Below are 19,158 nucleotides of genomic sequence, written 5' to 3'. Positions count from 1 at the left end.
TGGGATGCCTTAAAGTCTGCCAGGTCAAAAGGGCTCACGTATTTTGTCAGTTTCTTTAGGCAGTCACTTTTTATTACATTCTCCCGCATGGGCAAATACCAAATGAGAAATCATATAAAAGGGCCCCTGTATTTTAGGGTTAGGGAGGGCTTACAGGAAGGAGGACAATTGGCTTTATTGATACCTAAAAGTCAGAGGAGTGCTTATTAGAAATTTAACTTTTAAACTTGTAAGACCACATTTACCGTTCAGTACTAAAAGTGTCAGAAAAAGTGGTGACAGGGTGTAGAGAAAAAAAGGTTTGTTTTAGCATCTTTCAGTGTGTCTCTTCTTTGAGCCTCATCTGATTTCTGATGAACACAGCTTCCAGACAGAAAAGTCCATGGATGAACCAGAAAGCCCCCTTTGGGGACTTTTTCAACTACAGGTTAATTTTCGGTGGAATTTTCAAATCCATTTATGCTGCAGTTCCAGAATTCAGAAAGAAATGAAAGTATTGCTTATATACGGGCTTTAAAGACACCTGATCAGGGAAGAACAGTCCTGGATGTCTCCTTTTCTCTGCTTTTTTCCTTCGAGGTTGTCTATCATTTGCAAATAAGTGAGCCATCCTAATGATGCTGGAACACAAGCTCTGGGGGCCCAAAGAAAATGAGATAAAATCCAAAACATTTGGTGCAATTGAAGGCAGCCTCCTACAAGTCTGTATTTAAGCAGGGGAGGTAATCTTCCTGCTCCTCTTTGCACACACACTATGTTCTGGCCTGGGTGCAGGGTCCAGAGAACTGGAAGGACTCCAGAGGAGAGCAGCAGAGATGCAAAAACGAAGACCAGGAACTACCAGGGCTGCTCTCTGCCGATATTTGGAGAATAGTCACATAAAAGAGCAAACCTATGCCGTATGACTTCAGAGGGCAGAAGAAAGAACAGAGAGTGGAAATACTGGATTTCTTTATACATTTTTTTATTGTAGTAAAATATGCATATTATAAAATTTAACATGTTAACCAATTTTAGGTGTACGGTTCAGTGGCATTAAATACATTCACATGGTTGTGCAACCATCACCACCATTCATCTCCAGAAATTTTTCATCTTCCCAAACTGAAATACTGTACCAATTAAATAATAAATTCCCCATTCCCTCCTCCTTACAGTCCCTGGCATTCACCATTCTATTTTCTGTCTTTATGAATTTGTCTACTCTAGGTACCTCATATAAGTAGAATCATACAATATTTGTTCTTTTTATGTCTGGCTTATTTCACTTAATATAATGTCTTTAGGGTTCATCCATGTTGTAGCATGTGTCAGAATTCCCTTCCTTTTTAAGGCTGAATAATATTCCACTGTATGTGTACACCACCATTCAATCATCAATGGACATTTGGATTGTTTCCACTTTTTGGCCACTGTGAATAATGCTACTGTGAATACGGGTGTATAAATATCTGTTTGAGTCTCTGCTTTCAATTGTTTGGGGTATATTCCCAGAAGTGGGATTGCTGGATCATACGCTAATTCTATATTTAATTATTTGAGCAACCACTGTATTGTTTTCCACAGTGTCTGCACAATTTTACATTCACACCAGCAATGCACAAAGAGTTCCAATTTCTCTACATCCTCACAACATTTGTTATTTTCTGTTTGTTTGATAATAGCCATCCTAATGGGTGTGAAGCGAAATGCTAGATTTTGACCGACGCTAAGAAAAAACTATCTCATCATAAGTTCTGTCCAATCAGAGTCTGCCTCATTACTAAGGATGATCAAGTCAGAAGTTAGACTAGATAAGAGCTAACCCACTTCCAAAATCAAGAGTCTATGAATCTGTGACACACAATGGTATTTGCGGGCCTTATTTACTTTTTGGTCTGATATATATAAGAACAATGTATGAGCTACAACAATTCACTGGGAGTTGTGTATATAAAGAGAGGAGATGGAAAACTGGTGATCTACGGATCTGACCTATAGATGTATTCTATTTGGTATACATGTCCTACTACTTGGAGATGTCTCAATAACATTTAGATTTCCTGCTTCTCTTGAAAGATGGCAAGACACACAACAAAGGGTCCACAGTCCCTGGAGTGGAAAAAGAGGAGGTGCCCTCACTGTTCTGTTCAATAGTGTGCAACCCACTCCCAGCCCAGCCCCTGTTGTCCATTTAGACAAGCTACTCAGTTACAGTGAGTGGTGAATTTAGGTGACTCATGTACTTAAAGAGCTTTCAGTAAGATAGAAGCTCTTTGACCAAAGCATCTGAAATAAGACATGTTATCACATTTATCATTTTTTCCAACGTTCATATGTTCAATTATTTTGTTTCGTTAATTTTTAATCAACTGGGTAAAGTCTACAGTGTTACATTAGAGCCTTTTACAAAAAGGATCATGACTTGTCATTGCGATATTTGTTCTACGACTGCAGGGACTGTGGTTCTTTTTTCACACCATATACCTAAAGCATAGGTGGTGTAGGATAATATTAGCCATTACTATGAATGCAATGTTGTTATTAAGTATTGAATACATTGGTGGTATGTGCTGAGTTGAATGCAGTTGTCCAACATAGTAACTAACAGAGTGACACAGGTACTTAAAATAGTGTATAATTAAAATTGTTCATTCATTCAAAGCACATGGAGACAACTAGACATGCCTTGTGACTTTAGTCCTTTCAAGGGTAAGATTCCAACCTAAGATTTAGTTAAACATTATCAAAATTTGTATATGTGGGCTTTATTTTGTTTTGTTTGGATTTGGTTTGGCTTTTTGGTATAAAAATCCTTTTCTGAATTCAGAGAAAGTCCAAGTTTATAAAATAAATTTTGTTTTTAATGTTGTTGTTTTTTTTTTTTAAATTTTGCTTGCCTATCTGTTTGTTTTGGACAAAGAGAAGTGTTAAAAGGGAAAGGCTAGTCCTCATTCAGAACTATAGTTTTCCGTAGGACTATAATGTAGACTTGAAAGTAATCCAGTTACTGGGTTATGATTTATGTCACATGAATGCCAAATAATACTAAGTCATTTATTTTGTTTCAGGCACAACAATGGGGGTGGAGGAGGAAGAATAGGTTGGTTTAAAACAAATCAAATCATGAAAACCTCAATAAATGTTTTATAAGTGAAATTTATAACTGAATGAATGCCACAATGCCTAAAATTCCTGCTATTAAAGTCACTGCTCTGGAATAAAGCATGGGGAATCCAGAAAGCAGAGGTAATATATTCAAACTTTTCCTCTAGTAGCCAAAGAAAATGAAAACTCATCCTCTGGGAACCTAGGGAGGGAGTCTGAAGAGGTTTCCGGGCAAAATTTCTCTGAGACTTTGCATTTTGACTTAAAATTCACACAGAGTTTGGACCTCATGGCATAGTCGATGCCATCAGGAGCAGTTACTGTGCTTGGGGCTTCACACACAGCATTCAATTAAATCCCAGGCCAGTCTCATAGGTAAGGACAATGCTGTCATCACCCCCATTTTCCACGAGAAAAACCAAGCTGCATGATATATCTAAACATATCTTATTAAGGTATGTTTTAAATTATTTGAAAGTTAAATTACTTAACTTTCCCTCAAAAAATATTTGAGCAAAAAGAGCATTCCAGAAAGATGGCCAGTTTATTCTATGATATCTTGTACTTTCTGGCTACTTTATATGTATCCCTATTGGAAAAAACATGAGAACAAGCTATTTGTACTGCTGAAGACATTGGTATAGAGTAGCTAATATATTTATTATTTCTAAATTTTAAATTTAAAAAAAATTTTAAATGATAGCAATATAGTTCAATCATGTGTATAATAAAAGAGAAAAAAATGAACAACACTCATTATCCCAACGGCTATCATTTTTGGGAAATAAAAGTATAGGAGGCCCTGGGAAATGGGGGGAAAAAAAGGAACTTTTTTGAATGAAGAAAGGCTATGGTCCCCACCTATCAGGAGAGGATAGGTTTGGTGGGCAGCACAGTGGGCATTTCTAGGTCCCGAAAGAAGCAGCACTGCTGATTGCAAAAGGGCACCCAACATGTTGCACGTGGGGTGGAAGAAACGACAGAGGAGACGCAAGACACAGGTCCTGGAGAAAAACATTGCCCACTTGGCAGTTTTGCTTAGGTCACCCCAAATTTGTTCAGAGCATGGAACTGAGATGGTCCTAGATCCTGGAGGACCAAGACTTTCCTTTGGGCAACTGATTCTGCTTGGTCTTTTTTTTTTTTTTTCCAATCATTTACTATATTAGTCGGCTGGGACTGCCATAACCAAATACCATAGACCGGATGGCTTAAACAACAGAAATCTATTTTCTCACAGTTCTGGAAGCTAGAAGTCTGAGATCAGGATGCCAGCATAGTCAGGTTCTGGTGAGGACTCTCATCCTGGCTTGCAGATGACCACCATCTGGCTGTGTCCTCACATGGTCTTTCCTCAGAGAGACACAGAGAGAGAGTGAAAGAGAGCCACTGAGAGAGAGAGGCGTTAATAAAGGCACTAATTCCATCATAAGAGCCCCACACTGATGACCCCATTTAAACCTAATTACCTCCCAAAGGCCCCATCTCCAAATACCATCACACTAGGGGTTAGGGCTTCAACACATGATCTTTGGGTGGACACAGTTCAATCCATAGCATCTACTAATTATGTGTCTAGTATTGGGCTGGGCATTCTCTGTCCTCAGAGTTCCTGGCTGGCCTGGAGAATTTCTGTACTTTAAAGGTAAAAACAAACAAAAATCATCTTAATTTTATGGGGCATAACAGAGAAGAGTTAACTAAAATAAGCCCTGGGGTTCTGCAAACTCTACAGGGTCAGAGATAATATCTCTATTTGCTCCCCATGGCATTCCCAGCGGCTCGTACAGTGTCTGGCAGTATTCATTAAATACTTTGTGAATAAATGGATGAATGAATGGTAAGAGCTTGGTTCAGTCTAGGTTCAGGCAGTGAGCAGAATTCACCTTAAATGAAGAGCCTTTAGTGAAGGGACTACTTAACAGAGTGTGGGTAAGGTTAAGGGGACAAATTAGGGCTGGTGAGGCATCCAGAAACTTGCAGTGACGGAAGGCCATTACCACCTCTAGGGCTGAAGGAACAAGGAGAGGAAATAGTGTATGCCGAGTCCAGTGAAGTCTGAGCTGTGCGCAGAAGCTGCATTCATAGAGGGACAGAATTGCAGCCAGAGACAAGACTGGGAGGGAGGAAAGAAGAAATATTCTTACCCTTCTCCCCTCCCACTCTTCTGCCTCCTACAAGTACCTCCTGTTGGCTGAACCCAACAGTACGTCAAGCCAGCCAGAGAGCTTGGGTGATGCCGTCATTCGAGGTCAGTTCCCGGGGCACAGAACAGGGCAGAGGAGGGAGGAGAATTGGGGGAGGAAGGTAGAAGAACCAGCACAATGCTACTTCCACACTGCACAGGGAATTCAATGTCCATTTCTGCTTGTCTACATTCTGGTCACTTTCAGAGACTACTTTGCTCTCTTTAATAACGTGACAATTGTTATCTACGTGGGAGCTCATATTTGTCTTTCAGCGACCTGGAAGCAACATTTCCTGCAGAGGGTACAGGGGCATCTGCGTTTACTCTTTCCCTATAGACAAAAGCTGGGAGTCTCAGGGCCTCCAGGGCATGATACATGGATACATCTGTTCCTCAGGCTTCTACACTAATGATGTAGTGAGGTCATTCGGGCTGAAGTAGAATACTAGTCATCGAATTAAAATGTCTATAGTCCCAAGTGAAAGTGGTCTAATTATATGGCCTTGAGCAATTTCTTACCTGGGCCATGCCTCAGTTTCCCCAGCCACAAAGTGAAGAAAGAAACGGTTCCAAGAGTTGATGTGAAGATGAATTAGATAGCCCTTACTGAGACGGTATGTTCTTTTTTCCCTCCATATGTAACTGTGTTGACACTCAGGCAGAAATAACTGCTGAACAAAACACTTACATTATGCCAAAGTCACAACAAAGCTTCTCATGGATACCCTACAAAGAAGCAAACTCTCCCAGGAGTTGGAATACGTAAAAAAGCAGTCGGCAACCTAACCTTTCTCTAAAACAACAAACAACCTGGCACAAATGGAGCTTGAACCTCCTGGGGTGCAAATTTCTAGAAGCATGACCTTTGGAAATTAAGTAATTTCTGTGATGCCTGTTGTCTGCTTTTCAGGGCATCTTTCATAAGAACTACATGGCAGCCAGTCCTCTGTGCCCTGTGGGAACAAGACGGGTGCCAAAGGAGCCTTGATCTGTGAGGTTTTCACACACTAAAATGTCCATGGTGCAGCTTCTCTATCAGAGTGTCACTCCACACTAATAAGTCACTCCATACTAACTCCATTCGCCAGGGTCTGTTTACTGAAGGGATCTTGCTGAACCAGTTGTGCTTCAGATCCCAGGACAAGTATGTGTATCATAGTTTATCCACTCTGTTCCTTTCTGTTGTTTTGAGCATTCAATAGGAATCAGTTGTTGTCTTAAACATTCACAAAGTTCCATTTTTCCCACTGTCCCTCAGATAAGGACTCCTGAATGCAACATGGCAGGAGGATGAGGTTTCAGAAGCTGCTGCTGTAAGAGTGCCCATCCTTCCAATATGAAAATGACCCTGTTGACCTGCTGTTGGGCAGCTGGGTTGGGTGACTCACGGTTTGTGCTTTAGGGTAACAGATTTGCACTGATACATTGACATTCTTCCAAGGGGCCTATGAACCCCACAGGAAGACTTTGTAAGACGATTGGCCAAGGCCAACATTGGAATGGGATCTGATGTTGGGCTTCTAAGCATTCTTTTCATGAAGGTATAAACATTTTATTTTGAAATGTCTGCAGTTTTTCTGCTCAGAAGATGTAACACCTCCTCTCCCTTGCTTTTTGTTTTTTAAGAATTTTAAAAAAATGTTTGCAATGTTTAATCAATAGTATTTATATTCTTAATATAGAGTTTATCTTGATGGTTTGTGAATTTTTTTTTAATTTTTAAAAGTTTCATAGCTACCTTTTATTCACATTTAAAAGAACCTTCCAGAAGCTGGTAAAATAATATAAACCTATGCCAAATTTTCCATGTACAATATTTAAAAGCACTCAATGCCCTATTTTGGTATGTTGCTATATCAAGTTCTGGTGTGCAAAATTGGTTTGCTTAAATCCATTAGGATGCACAGATTTGTCTTCACATTATCCTTTGTTTGAGCTCCAATTTTCTGGAATAGTAGACTGTTGCTAGTCAGGGCTCAGCTAGGAGCATCACCCAATGTTTCAGTCCCTCCAGTCTCTCATCTGTGAAATACCAGGGCTAAACCAAGTGATCTGCAAGCCACCTTCTGGCCATAAAGTTCTGTGATTCTCATTTGAAGCTCTATTTTTTCCGCCTTATTAATAATATTAAAGTATGAAAGTACATGATGGAAGAAAGGCAGCATATAATAACTAACTCCCATGGCATTATCATTTGCTGTTTTATATGAAAGGACTTTTAATCCAATAAAAAGACATAGTCAACCCTTCAATAACCAAAAAGACACAGTTGGAGCTCCAGGTAACTTGGTCTTACCTCCCATGAGATATCCAACTACATAAAATCTGGCAAAAAATGGATGGAGGCAGACTGGTGTGACTACAGACTACAGACAGAGAAGTCATAGAGGAGAGTATAAGGAAAAGCCACAGGAAGGTTTTTGATTGGCTTCTGCTCCCATTTTATTTGCTGATCAACAAAAATCATGATTCCTGGTGTGTTATAATTTTGTTCTTTGTTATTTCTTATATTATGCCACACAGTGCTATAGTCTAAGGAGGAAGTTGCTTGACATGTGAGTTGGGTAAACAACCTTACCAAGATGCCGCTAGTGTGAAGGAGACGGGGAGCAGAATTGACAAAGGGAAAGAGAGACATTGTAGAGAAACTGAACCAGAGCTGACTGCAGCCAGAGAGAGGGGCTGTGAGAGAAGCCACAATGCATGAGGGGACTTGCAAGGAGACAGCAGTATGATTTGAGGCAGGTCAGAGGGTGACTAGGTCAGGCAGCAAAGAAGTACATTAAGCAACCAGACAAATCGTCTGGAAAAATGCATGAAAGTGGGGAACAGCTGCTTAGGAGAGTTTTTATCCATGCAGATAACAAATAAAGGCCCAGGGAAGCTAAATTGATAGAGATGCTAAGAATCCTAGCAAACGAAGCTTGGGAGACAAGAGTTTTAGTCTCAATTGGGAGTTTAAATAAATAAGGAAGGACTGAGTGACCCAATCATTAGAGGTTACAGGAAGGACCAGGTGAGGGAAACATAGACCACAGAGAAGGGGAACTTACCTAATCTAAACACTCTGAGATGCTGATGAGTTTAAGAACCATTGGGATGATGTTTAAGGGAAAGATCCCAAGCACATAAATTTGGATGAAAGACACCCAAAATGCCCAGAAGTATTTCCTTTGCCGGGTTCTCTGTTTGGTTGTGTGCTTGCATATCTACTACGTTTGAAAGCACAGTTTATCCAAATTGTGACAAAACTTGCTGACCCCAGCCAGGCCCCCGCCTCCTAAGAACACAAGTACAGATTACAGCAAAAGCCTCCCCCTCTGTAAATGATGGCTGGTCATCGTCACCAGATACTGATTTACAACATGTGAGGTCCAGGCCAGAAGAGACGCCAGACCCGTATCTCTGCTTTGGAACAAGCATTCATTATTTAAAATGTCAGACTTGGAGCAGTTTTGGGGTAAAGAGTGTCCCTGTCTTAACTCTTGAGGCAGATAGTTCAGGCGCTGGGGCGGGGGGGTGGGGGGGGGCGAGAGAGAGAGAGAGAGACTCTCATTGGTTTTACTTCCCTAAAGACTCTGAGGCTGGAAGAGGCTTGGGCCCTCTGTTCAGAGTAACCAGCCTCTCCCCACAGCTGGGCAACCTGTTTCAACAGGACTTGGTGAATACGTGCTTCTCCTCTGTGATGGCTGATTTTATGTGTCAAGTGGACTGGGCTAAGGGAGGCCCAGATAACTAGTAAAACATTGTTTCTGGGTATGGCTGTGAGGGTGTTGCTGGAAGAGATTAGCAATTGAAGCCATAGACGGAGTAAAGAAGATGGCCCTTACCAGTATAGGTGAGTATCATCCAATCCACTGAGGGACTGAATAGAACAAAAAGGTGGAGGAAGGGCAAATTCACTCTTTCCGCTGGAGCTGAGACATCCATCTTCTTCTGACCTCGGGCATTGAAGATCCTGGTTCTCAGGCTCTCAGACACAGCCCAAGACTTATACCATTGGCCCCCCAGTGCTCAGGCCTTCCGACTTGGACTGAATTACACTGCTGGTTTTCCTGGCTCTCTATATTGCAGATGGCAGATCATGGGACTTCTTGGCCTCCATAACTGCAAGAGCCAGTCTTTATAATAAATAAATACATACATACATACATACATACATACATACATAAATAAATAAATAAATAAATAAATAAATAAATAAATAAAATAAAATATATATTGCTCTGTTTCTCTGGAGATCCCTAACCAATACATCCTCTCCATCTCTCCTAAGGATCCCATCAGAGGAACCAACCTTGGGGCACGCAAAACCGACTCTCAGCTCCTGGAGCTAAGTGGGCTTCATTTTACGAGAAGTGTAAACATATTTACAATTGGATTCCAAGACCTCTAGTAAAACACTCCTAGAAGTTCTTTTTTTTAAACCACATCTCAATTAATTTCTAGGGCAGTAGTTCTCAAATTTTTTGGAATTAGGACTCCTTTGTACTCTTAAAAGTTATTGAGGTTCCCAAAGAACTTTTGTTATGTGGGTGATGTTATTGATATTTACTGTATTACACATTAAAACTGTGAAATTTTAAAAATATTTATTCATTAATTCATATAAATAACAATAATAAATATAATACAAGTTAACACATTCCTATGAAAAATAACTATATTTTTCAAAACAAAAAATTGAATGAGGAGTGGCAGTATTTTACATTTCTGCAAATCTCTCATGTCTGACTTACTAGAAGACATCTGCATTCTCACATATGCTTCTGCATTCAATCTGTTGTGATATGTTGCTTTGGTTAAAGACATACATGAAGAAAAGCAAGCCTCTCATAGATATGTAGTTGGAAGAAGGAAGGAGTATTTTAATAGTCTTTTCAGATAACTGAATATTCTTCTTTTGACACTATACCAAAGCTTGATGAGTGGTAGTTTCTTAACAGTAACTGAAAGTATGGAATCTGAAACCATATCAATAAACTTTTTATACTCTTACAGTAAAATCCATTGGTCTATCTTGTACTTTGAATGAATCTTTTACTACAGCATGATTTTGTAGTATCATGCATTGGTCATTTGGAAAATATTTGTTCACAAAGTTATGCAGTTCTTCCAAAATTTTGACACAGTATCAAAAAGTCACATTCATTAATATCACCATGGATCTCATCAGAAAAGTCCTAAGTATTAGGAAGCTGTTAAGCTCATAGTGATGGATATAAGTTATCTAAAATTCTAATTTTCATTTGTAAGTGCAAATATTATCATTGCCAAAAAAGACCACGAATTGTTTTCCTTAAAGTTACAGGCTCACTTCATTCATTTTTTTGAGCAATACCCAAGTCTTAGTAACCACAGTTTGTCTGTCAGACATTCTTTCAAGTAAAAATAATATTCCGTGAAAAAAGCAGCTATATCAAATGGTCTCACAAGTGATTTTCCTTGAGACAACCGATGTACTTTAGTACTCAGCAGGAGTACTTTATAGGTACCTACCATTTTGTCACAAAGAATATTTAAAAGTCTGTACTCAAGGGTTGAGATTTAATAAAATTAATAATTTTTACTGCTTCATCAAGGACATTATTAAATGAACCTTCCTTTTTTTTTTTCCTCTAAGTGCATGGTGGTGAAGAAAAAAATTACTACTAATACATTTTGGTGCCACTACCTTGATTCGAGCTAAGGTGCTAGCATTTTATTCCCATTGCTTTTGCATCTTTGCTGTAAATGTCAACATAGATAGGGGGCAGATAACATCTTAGTGTTATTATGAAAACAGTTTTGACCTCAAGGACCCCTCTGCAGACCACATGCCATTCTAGGGGAAGTGCTCCCCCTGTCTACCTACTCTTAGCAATACCTCGACTAGGATAGGGTTTACTCCTGTGAGAGTGAGCGTTTAAGTAACATCTTCTTAGAATGCATAATCTTGAGAAAATCTATTTTAATCTCACATTTGAGAGGTGATAGAGATGGGGGTGGAGAGAGTAGTATAATTACATATTAAGATAAAATATGCTTGTAAAAGCTTGGGCCATGGGGGTGAATCAAATAGAATATTCCAATGTGATGACTATGGTCAATAATAATCCCAGTTAATGGTTCATGGCTACGAGCGTCCAAAAGGCACACACGCCCAAAATTATTTATTCATTCGAATTTGAAATCCATTGTAGCAACTTCCTGCTATTTATCTTCCTAATATTTCAGGTTACTCTAACATTAAAATTAGTTTGTGTTCTCTGAATATATAGCAATTAAGGGTGAGATGCCAGTGCCCTTGAAGAGTGCTTTGGAGTGGAGAGATACCAAGCTGAGATTTAAACAGAAATTGTTCTGTCCTTGTTTCCATTTTCTATTGTTGTGTACTACTTCAAATAATTTTTGGAAAAAGGTAGAGGTATGAATAAATTCAATTTAAAAATGCTTTTGGCTGTTGATAGAACACCTATATAATTAAAAGTTGACAGCGTTTGCCTGCATGCCTTTAAAAGGTTGCAGGAAATGTACTCTACTTTGAGGAAAGGCCTAAAGTGTGTTTTCAATTATAGTGTACTAAGCATTGTAAAGAGTCACAGCAATTCAGGAAAAGGTGGTGGCGTGTCTACGCAGAGTAATAGCCCTCCATATCCCGGCCAATGTTCTGAGGGAGCAGTGGTGGAGTGCTGTGACCATTCTGTTTACCGTGTTAGGTTTAAAGATCCTACACACTCAGGGCAGTGGGTCTACTTGGAATGGATAGGCTCTTATTTATCATTCATATATTAATTTCAAGTCCAACGCTACTGACAACAGTCAAAGTGATGGCAAGTTGCAGACTGATCTCTGTTGAAAGATAATTCTATTACAAACTATAACACAGGAAAACTTAACTACCAGTTTACTTAAGCCAACATTCAAGGAAGAATTGGTTTAAGGATGATGCTCCATTTTAAGCTTGACTGCTCTCTGTTTTGGTTTTAGATTGAATTCAAGCAGCTGTTTCAAAACCTGCTTCAGATAGCATTACTTGTCATTGGGAAGCCAGATCTTTCAGGGGAGCTGGCAGGGAGGGTTTCATCCAGAGATTTCACTATCAATGAAAAACATCTTTTGGGAGATACAATGCTCTTTCAGCTTCTCTAATAAAAGTGTGCAATATAAAGCCTTACTGTCATTTTTGAAGGGGTACGTAGCAGCTGAACCTCCACGGCTGTCTTTAACACCACTTGAGTTGTGAGAATTAAGTCAGAACCTCAGAGGCATTAGCTATCCATGTAAGCTTATAGAGTATCATTTTAATGTTCTGTATCTTCACCGTGCCTCCACCTTCTTTGATGAAAAAGTCTATTTTAAAATTGGTAAGAAAATATTTAACATAATAAGATGATGAGTCAGAGTTTTTAAAAAGCTCAAAAGGGAAGATGTAGTTAAATAATCACACCTTTTTATTTTTTAGCTACATCTGACTCATGACATATAATGTATTCTGCTAAGTTCAAAGTTTCCTCTTACAAAGAGAGTTTTATGAAACAACTCTTCTTCAGACCATTTTTACTTCAATTATAGTAGCAGGTTTTTTAGTTTAAATCATTAACAACCTCTGAGTGAACTTTTATCCAAATGACTGCAAGTCACAAAGAGAACAGACCTCTTCCACCAAGTACCTTTTGTGCCAGAGTGAGACTCGTCCTTTTCCATTTTTCCCCTTTATGTCTCTCTTTGAAGAAAGATGTGTGATTTGTAAAGTAATGAAAGTATGTATCAGTTAATGAAAACTGCTATATTGAGCTCATAATGCAAACTGGAATTGCTTCAGGGTAAGCTTCATATACCTGCATTAGAGGAGCGAAAAAAGTAAATTTCAGAATTCAAGATTGCTATGTGCACTGTAGGAATATCATGTGGCAGTTAAATCAACCATCGGGGTGACCTAATCTTATTTTTCTCCCTTTGTCAAGGAGCTGTAATTTTCATTTAGGCAGCATTTTGCAGTTTTAACTCCGCTGGACACTCCAAAACTGGGCACTTATTCTATCAACCTAGTTATTGATTTTACCATATGTTATATTTTTATTTTTTAAATTATTTTTATTGGAATGTTTTTGGAGAGAGTGTGGGAGACTGTAAGCTCCACAAACTGAAGATGACAGGGTGAGAGTAATTCTTTCAGTGACAAAAGCCTGAAAGATTTCATACAGAACAAAATGTAGTATCATAAACAAAAGAAAGTTAAGAGAAAAATCTATTTCCTTTTAAAAAATCAGTAAGAATAATGAACTAATCGTTGTTTACAGAGTGGAAAAAACTTTTTCCCCCCTACATTTGGCGAATAGCGGGATAAATTCGAAGAACTCCATCCCACCCCCGCACGCGCGCCCCCCATTCTTTCCAGACAGAGCGGTTGCAAATCCCAGGCTGAGTCCGCCCTGGGAGCCTTAGGGCACCTTCCTCTTTGCTCTGTGTGTGTGTGTGTGTGTGTGTGTGTGTGTGTGTGTGTGTGTGTAGCTCTCGCTCTTTCCCTCAGTCTGTGTCTCTGTGTGTGTGTGAGTGCGTGTGTGTGACAGAGAGAGAGAGCGCGAGAGGAGAGAGCGAGCGAGAAAGAGAGAGAGCAAGAGAGCGAGCTGTGAGCTGTGCTGCCGCCGCCGCTGCCCTTTGATCCCGACATTAGTGTTAGGGGCTCGGAGACACAGAGCGCGGCCATAGACACCGCCGCACCGGCACTCATTTATTTATACCTCCCATCACACACGCGAGCATAGGACACACACACACTCACACCTATTAGATCCGTTTCCATTGAAGAATATTACGCTCGGGGACAAGCCAGGTGCACGACCAAAAATTAAAAAAAAAAAAAAAAAAGGAAAAAAGAAAGGAAAGAAAAGAAGAAAACCCCTCTTCTGGCTCCAGGAAACAAGCTTCAACCCATTGCACACACCGGAGAGAAGGGGTTTCCCCCTGCCCGCCCGCCCGCCCCCCAACTACCTCCCCGCTCCTGGCAGTGTCTGCCTCTCTGCCCCCACGGGGGTTTATTTGATCTCACATTAACCAAGGAGGAGAATGTGAGAAAAGGGGGAAAATGCCCAGGAGGAAGCAGGAGCAGCCCAAGCGCCTTCCCTCACGTAAGTCATCCCTTCTCCACCTCCTCTCGTGCCATTTTCTCGCCCTCCCTCTCCTCTTTCCCCTCCGCAGCCTCCTCCGTTGTTTTCTGCATTAGTTTAGGGTTACAGAGGTGAAACTGACAAAGACACAGCCCGGGTTACTCCTCGTTTAGGTCTATGCTGAGGCAGCCATGTTGGTGATGATCAGCCCCGTGCCCTTTCTATTCTCTCTCTCTTTTTCTTTCTTTCTCTCACCCCCCCTCTTTTTTTCCTTGAGATCGGGCTTTTTTTCCCTTTCCCTCTCCTTCCCCCTCCTCACTCCGGATTGCTGGGGGGAGGGGGCAGAAGGGAGGAGGGGAGTAGTGTGGATGCTGGTTTTTTTTTTTTTTTTTAATCGGGGGTTGGGGGGGAGGTGGGAGAGGTTGGAATCTTAAAAAAAAAAATTCCTTGTGGATCTCAGTGCCTGAGGGCGCGGGGGTCGGGGCGCGCGGAGGTCTTGGGGGCCGTGACATGGCGTTTGGGGGTGTCGGGGCGAGAGCGCACGGCCGCCCGCCGGGTACAGGATCCAGGGAGAGGTCCGTCTCCGGCTAAAGGTTGCGCCGGGGTTGGTCGGCCCCGGAGCCGCCGGCGGCAGCGGCGGCGGCCGCAGGAGCAGGAGGAGGCGGAGGTGGAGGCGGCGGCGGCGGAGGAGGGGAGTCGGGGGCGGGCGAGGCGGGAGCGGCTGGGGAGGGTGTGGGGGCACCGCACACAAACACACGGGTACACACGCGCCGCCGGGCGGCTGCTCCCGCGGCGCCAGGGCGAGGGGGCGCTCCGGGACGCGGGGGGCGCGGGGCGGCCGGGCAGGGGGCGAGGCCGGGCAGCGGCGGGCGGATGTGGGGTGCGGGAGCTGCGCCGAGGCGGAGGCAGGAGGCAGGGCGGCTCGCGGCGCGCGAGGTCCCTGCAGAGCTGAGGGGAGGGAGGAGCAGGGCTCCTGGCCGCAATAAAATGCGGGGTCAGTCGGAGCAGACGGAGCCGGGCGAGACTCGGGCTCTCAGACCCCCCTCCCCGGCGAGCCTGAGCAGAGTCCAGGACTAAAGTGCATCACAGCCCTCCCCGGCTGCAGCCACACACACCAACTGGAGACACACACCCGCCGGCACGGCCGGGTCCCCTTCCCCTCCTCCACCCGCGCCCCCGGTCCCTCTCCGCCCTCCCTCCGGCTTTTCTTTGCGAGACTCTTAACTTTTCCCCCACTCCTTCTCCAGCTCCCCCCACCCCCCAATCTTTCTCCGCTTTGAGTGTTCGGAGATGCTGCTAAAGCTAAAAGTGAAGGAGAAAGAAGCGACTAAAAATATCCCCCGGGGCCGCCCGGCTCCTTGAATGCAGGGAGGAGGGGGCAGGGGAGAAGGCGTGGGGCGGGGTGACGGGGAGGAGGGGACGCCGGAGGCGCCGGAGGGAGGGGTCGGGGGAGTCGGAGGGTCAATTTCTCTTCTCTCCCCCCGCACTGCTCCCCTCTCCCGGCGGTTTGGCGCTGCTCGGAGCCCGATCCTGCAAAACCCGGGCTGGGGGCGGGAGCGGAGCCGGAGCGCCCGCTCGCCCGGGTGTCAGGCCGACGTGGTCGGTCACCTGAAGTTCACGGAGGGTGGGGGAAGGGTTAAGGTTATGGTGTCTCGGGCTCGGGTTGTGTGTGAGCGTGTGCGTTTCCGCTGCAGACAGGCAGCGCTATCGATCTCTCCTTCGCGAAATATCCCCGGCGGTGCCTGCCCGGGGGACGCGCAGGGGGCGCGTGTGGCTCGGGCCGGGCGCCCCCGCGGCTCCGTGTCACCCGGGCCGCGGCCGAAGTGGCGAGCAAGGGCACTTGCAGCAGCCCGCTCCGCAAACATTCCTCTTTCTTTCTCCTTCCCGGTACGCAGGAGTCGACGCACTGGGCTTGGGTTGTGCTTTTTTTCCCTTCCTTTAAAAAAAAAAATGCCCCTGTGCAGTCCTTTCTTCGCCTGCCCGCTAGAGGTTCTGAGGATAATATCACATATGTAATATATATGCACATAAAATCGCTCGCTGGCGGCTGCGTGTGTAGGGAAATTTTGTGCGAGGAGAGAGACGGCGGTGGAGTCGGGGAGGGCAAGTTGGGAGGCTCCGCGCTGCGATTCACAGAAAACTCGCAGCAGTTGGTGGGAGAGTGTGCGTGCACATGGCCGGCCGGCCACAGTTCCCAGCTCTTTTCGGGGGCGTGTGGGGGGGGGGGGGGGGGAGAGGAGGCAGGACTCTTGGGGGGCGGGGGGGGGGAGTGTCGGGGAAGGCTTGCCCTGCTCGGACAAAATGGGCTTCAGTGTTCTCTGCGAACTTGCCCTTAGATGGCAACTTTGGGAGCTGATGAGCTCGTGTGCGAAAACCAGGGCGGTGAGGTTATTTGGTCATTTTCCTTTCTTCTCTTCTCCCCCTGCTTAAAAAAAAAAGTGTCGGCGGGGTTAGAGGGAGGGTAGGGGAGGAGAAGGGATTTATCTGTTTCGGTTGTGACGGAGATGGAACGCCTTCCCTCCCGTTGTGTGTAGCACAGTCGGGCAGCTGCAGCCTGCCCTGCTGGTGACCTTGACCCTGACCTCGTGCGGCTACCCTCTCTGTCTGAGAGGAAATTCAGGCTCCATTTTAGCTCGTGTGCTCGGTGGGCCTCTCCTGCTCGCTGGTGCCTGGTGATTAAGTTGTATTTTGAGAGTGGGCTCTCTCACCCTGTTCTCTGATTGAAGGCTGTTATCCACTCACTTTAAAAAAAAAAATCAACTCCTCCTTCTAGTCACATAAAGCCACTTTTACTGAAGTAAGAAGCCATTACCTTCTGGAAACACTGTAAATGTCCCTCCAGTTTTTAGAGGAAAGTCTAATTTGCGAAGCTTTTCCACTTACCTTTGCATTGAATGGATTTTTGTGGATGTGTGCTGCCTGTTCTGAGCGTGGTTTACACATGTTTAGTAAGCAATTTGCATTTGGACTAAGAGCAATTTCTGGGCAAATGGTGTATTTTGCAGTTCAAACACAGTACCCCAAGGCTTGCTAAGGGCTGAGTGAATCTTGAAGAAACTTGCAGTGGCGTGGAGATATGATAAATATTGACTTTGGTAAAATTACTGTTAATTTATGTCTAATGTAGAATATAATTGTAGCCTTAAGCCTCAGTTTTAATGCTAAATTCTTTATTTATTTGTTTGTTTTTGTATGGGGGAAGGATTTTTCTTTCTCTGGAGAACGGTTTTGTATAAAAGGTAAAATATAGTAAGTCTGGGGATTTATGTTGCCCTGATAGAAGTCATTCCAGGGTTTTAAGATGTTATATAGATATAGATTTAAAATTTAACCCTAAAAGAAAGGAATGATGTGTAATTTGGGGCATGGGGAGAGTCAGAGGGGGAATGAGATGGGGAAAATTGCTTTTGAAGCCAAAGAACCCTTCTGAATAAGTACAGTGGTTAACAGCCGCTATTGATATAATGTTTTAAGCATCTAGAGGACCTGTAAACACACGTTTCAGAAGTTCATTAGAATACAAAGAAAGAAACTTAGGAAAACTGAATCTGTGGAAAACTTGGAATGCTTTCCACTTCCCCTTAGGTCCCCTCTTGCCTCTGCACCCACCCCCCACGTAAACCATGGCTACTAATAGATTCTTTCTATGTGTGGAATGTATTTTTCTCTTATTAAATATAATACTGGCCAGGCAGTATAGATCTACAAAGGCCACAGTCCTCTCACTACAGCACAGACACCAGGGAACCTGGAACTTCCACCCTCAAGTAGATTAGTCCTGGAAATCCAGAGTAGCACTTGGTATTATCTGATACCAAGTCTGGGGTGAGCTTCAGCCCCTGGCACGGAGTCCCAGCAATTCCCCAGGCTGGGCTTTGGCCTGCTAAGATTTCCTAGCTCCTTCTGTTCGACTAGACACCCATGGGACTGTTCAGAACTGAATTAGCTTTGGGGATGGGCGAGCCTTTAACCTGACACTACTAACCTAAGCGTTACATTTCTAATTTAAAATTCAACACAGTCATTTCCTCCTGGGCCTCTGAAGTGTGTGTGCGTTTTTGTTGTATGGATCTCATACATATGCGGAAAAAAAATGTCCCGTCCTATAGTGTTGAGTGGTGATCCTACTGGCTACAAATCAAAAGAAGTTCTGCGCTGGCTTTTGGAGGTGACCCCCAACAAAAGATGTTAAACCTAAACTATTTTTGAGAAGTGGGTTTAAAACTTATTACCCAAAGTAAAGCCTTTATTTCTTGGCCTAGAGCGATAATTATCATTTTGGGATTTAAATACGATTCTGTTGCTGTTGATGGCGGTTTTACAAAAGTTCTTTCCGTTAACAAGATCCAATACCATATTCAAAAGAATGTCCTAGAAGTCCTTTGAGTTATACCATGTGCTTATCTTTAGCAGAATCCCGAACCGCATAGCTTACAAAATGTTAGCCTGAGACAGAGGAAGAGAGGGAAACTGATACTGTGACTATTGGCCAGGCGTGGGGTCAGCCTTTTATGAACATTATCACATTTGGGATTCCAAACTGAAAAGGGAAAGTATAAGGAAGGGCCTTCTCTTGTGTTTGTTGCATCTGTAAATCCTTTTACCGTTGGTGCCATCAGCACTTTTAAGATTTCCTCATTAGCTTCTACCTACCCATAAAGGTGCGTGAGTTTGGATCCTGTTATATTTACCATTGGAAATCTGCCTTATGCCTATTCCCGAGGGGGAGCACAAATGAAAAGTTAATAGAACAGTTGTTTTGTTATTCTAGTGTTTTCATTGTTTACTCAATTG

The 19,158-nt window shown here is 43.1% G+C and overlaps 1 protein-coding gene across 4 annotated transcripts in view; it reads left to right on the top strand.

Moving 5' to 3' along the window:
* Window positions 1–13,810: 13,810 nt before the first annotated feature.
* The window catches only part of ZNF827 (zinc finger protein 827), a 173,415-nt gene continuing 168,067 nt past the window's right edge, over window positions 13,811–19,158 (top strand). For 3 of the 4 annotated variants that reach the window (XM_058550147.1, XM_058550149.1, XM_058550146.1), the window contains exon 1: window positions 13,813–14,385. In XM_058550147.1, the coding sequence (XP_058406130.1) occupies window positions 14,343–14,385 (43 nt within the window). In that variant the 5' untranslated portion in view covers window positions 13,813–14,342. Of the gene's footprint in view, window positions 14,386–19,158 lie in introns of all 4 variants that reach the window. The other variant, XM_058550145.1, reaches the window with a different exon arrangement.

Source organism: Diceros bicornis, chromosome 11 (assembly GCF_020826845.1).
Source record: "Diceros bicornis minor isolate mBicDic1 chromosome 11, mDicBic1.mat.cur, whole genome shotgun sequence".
NCBI classification, from domain to species: domain Eukaryota; kingdom Metazoa; phylum Chordata; class Mammalia; order Perissodactyla; family Rhinocerotidae; genus Diceros; species Diceros bicornis.
Note: the sequence above shows the minus strand (reverse complement) of the source record. Positions and strands in the feature narration are given on the sequence as shown.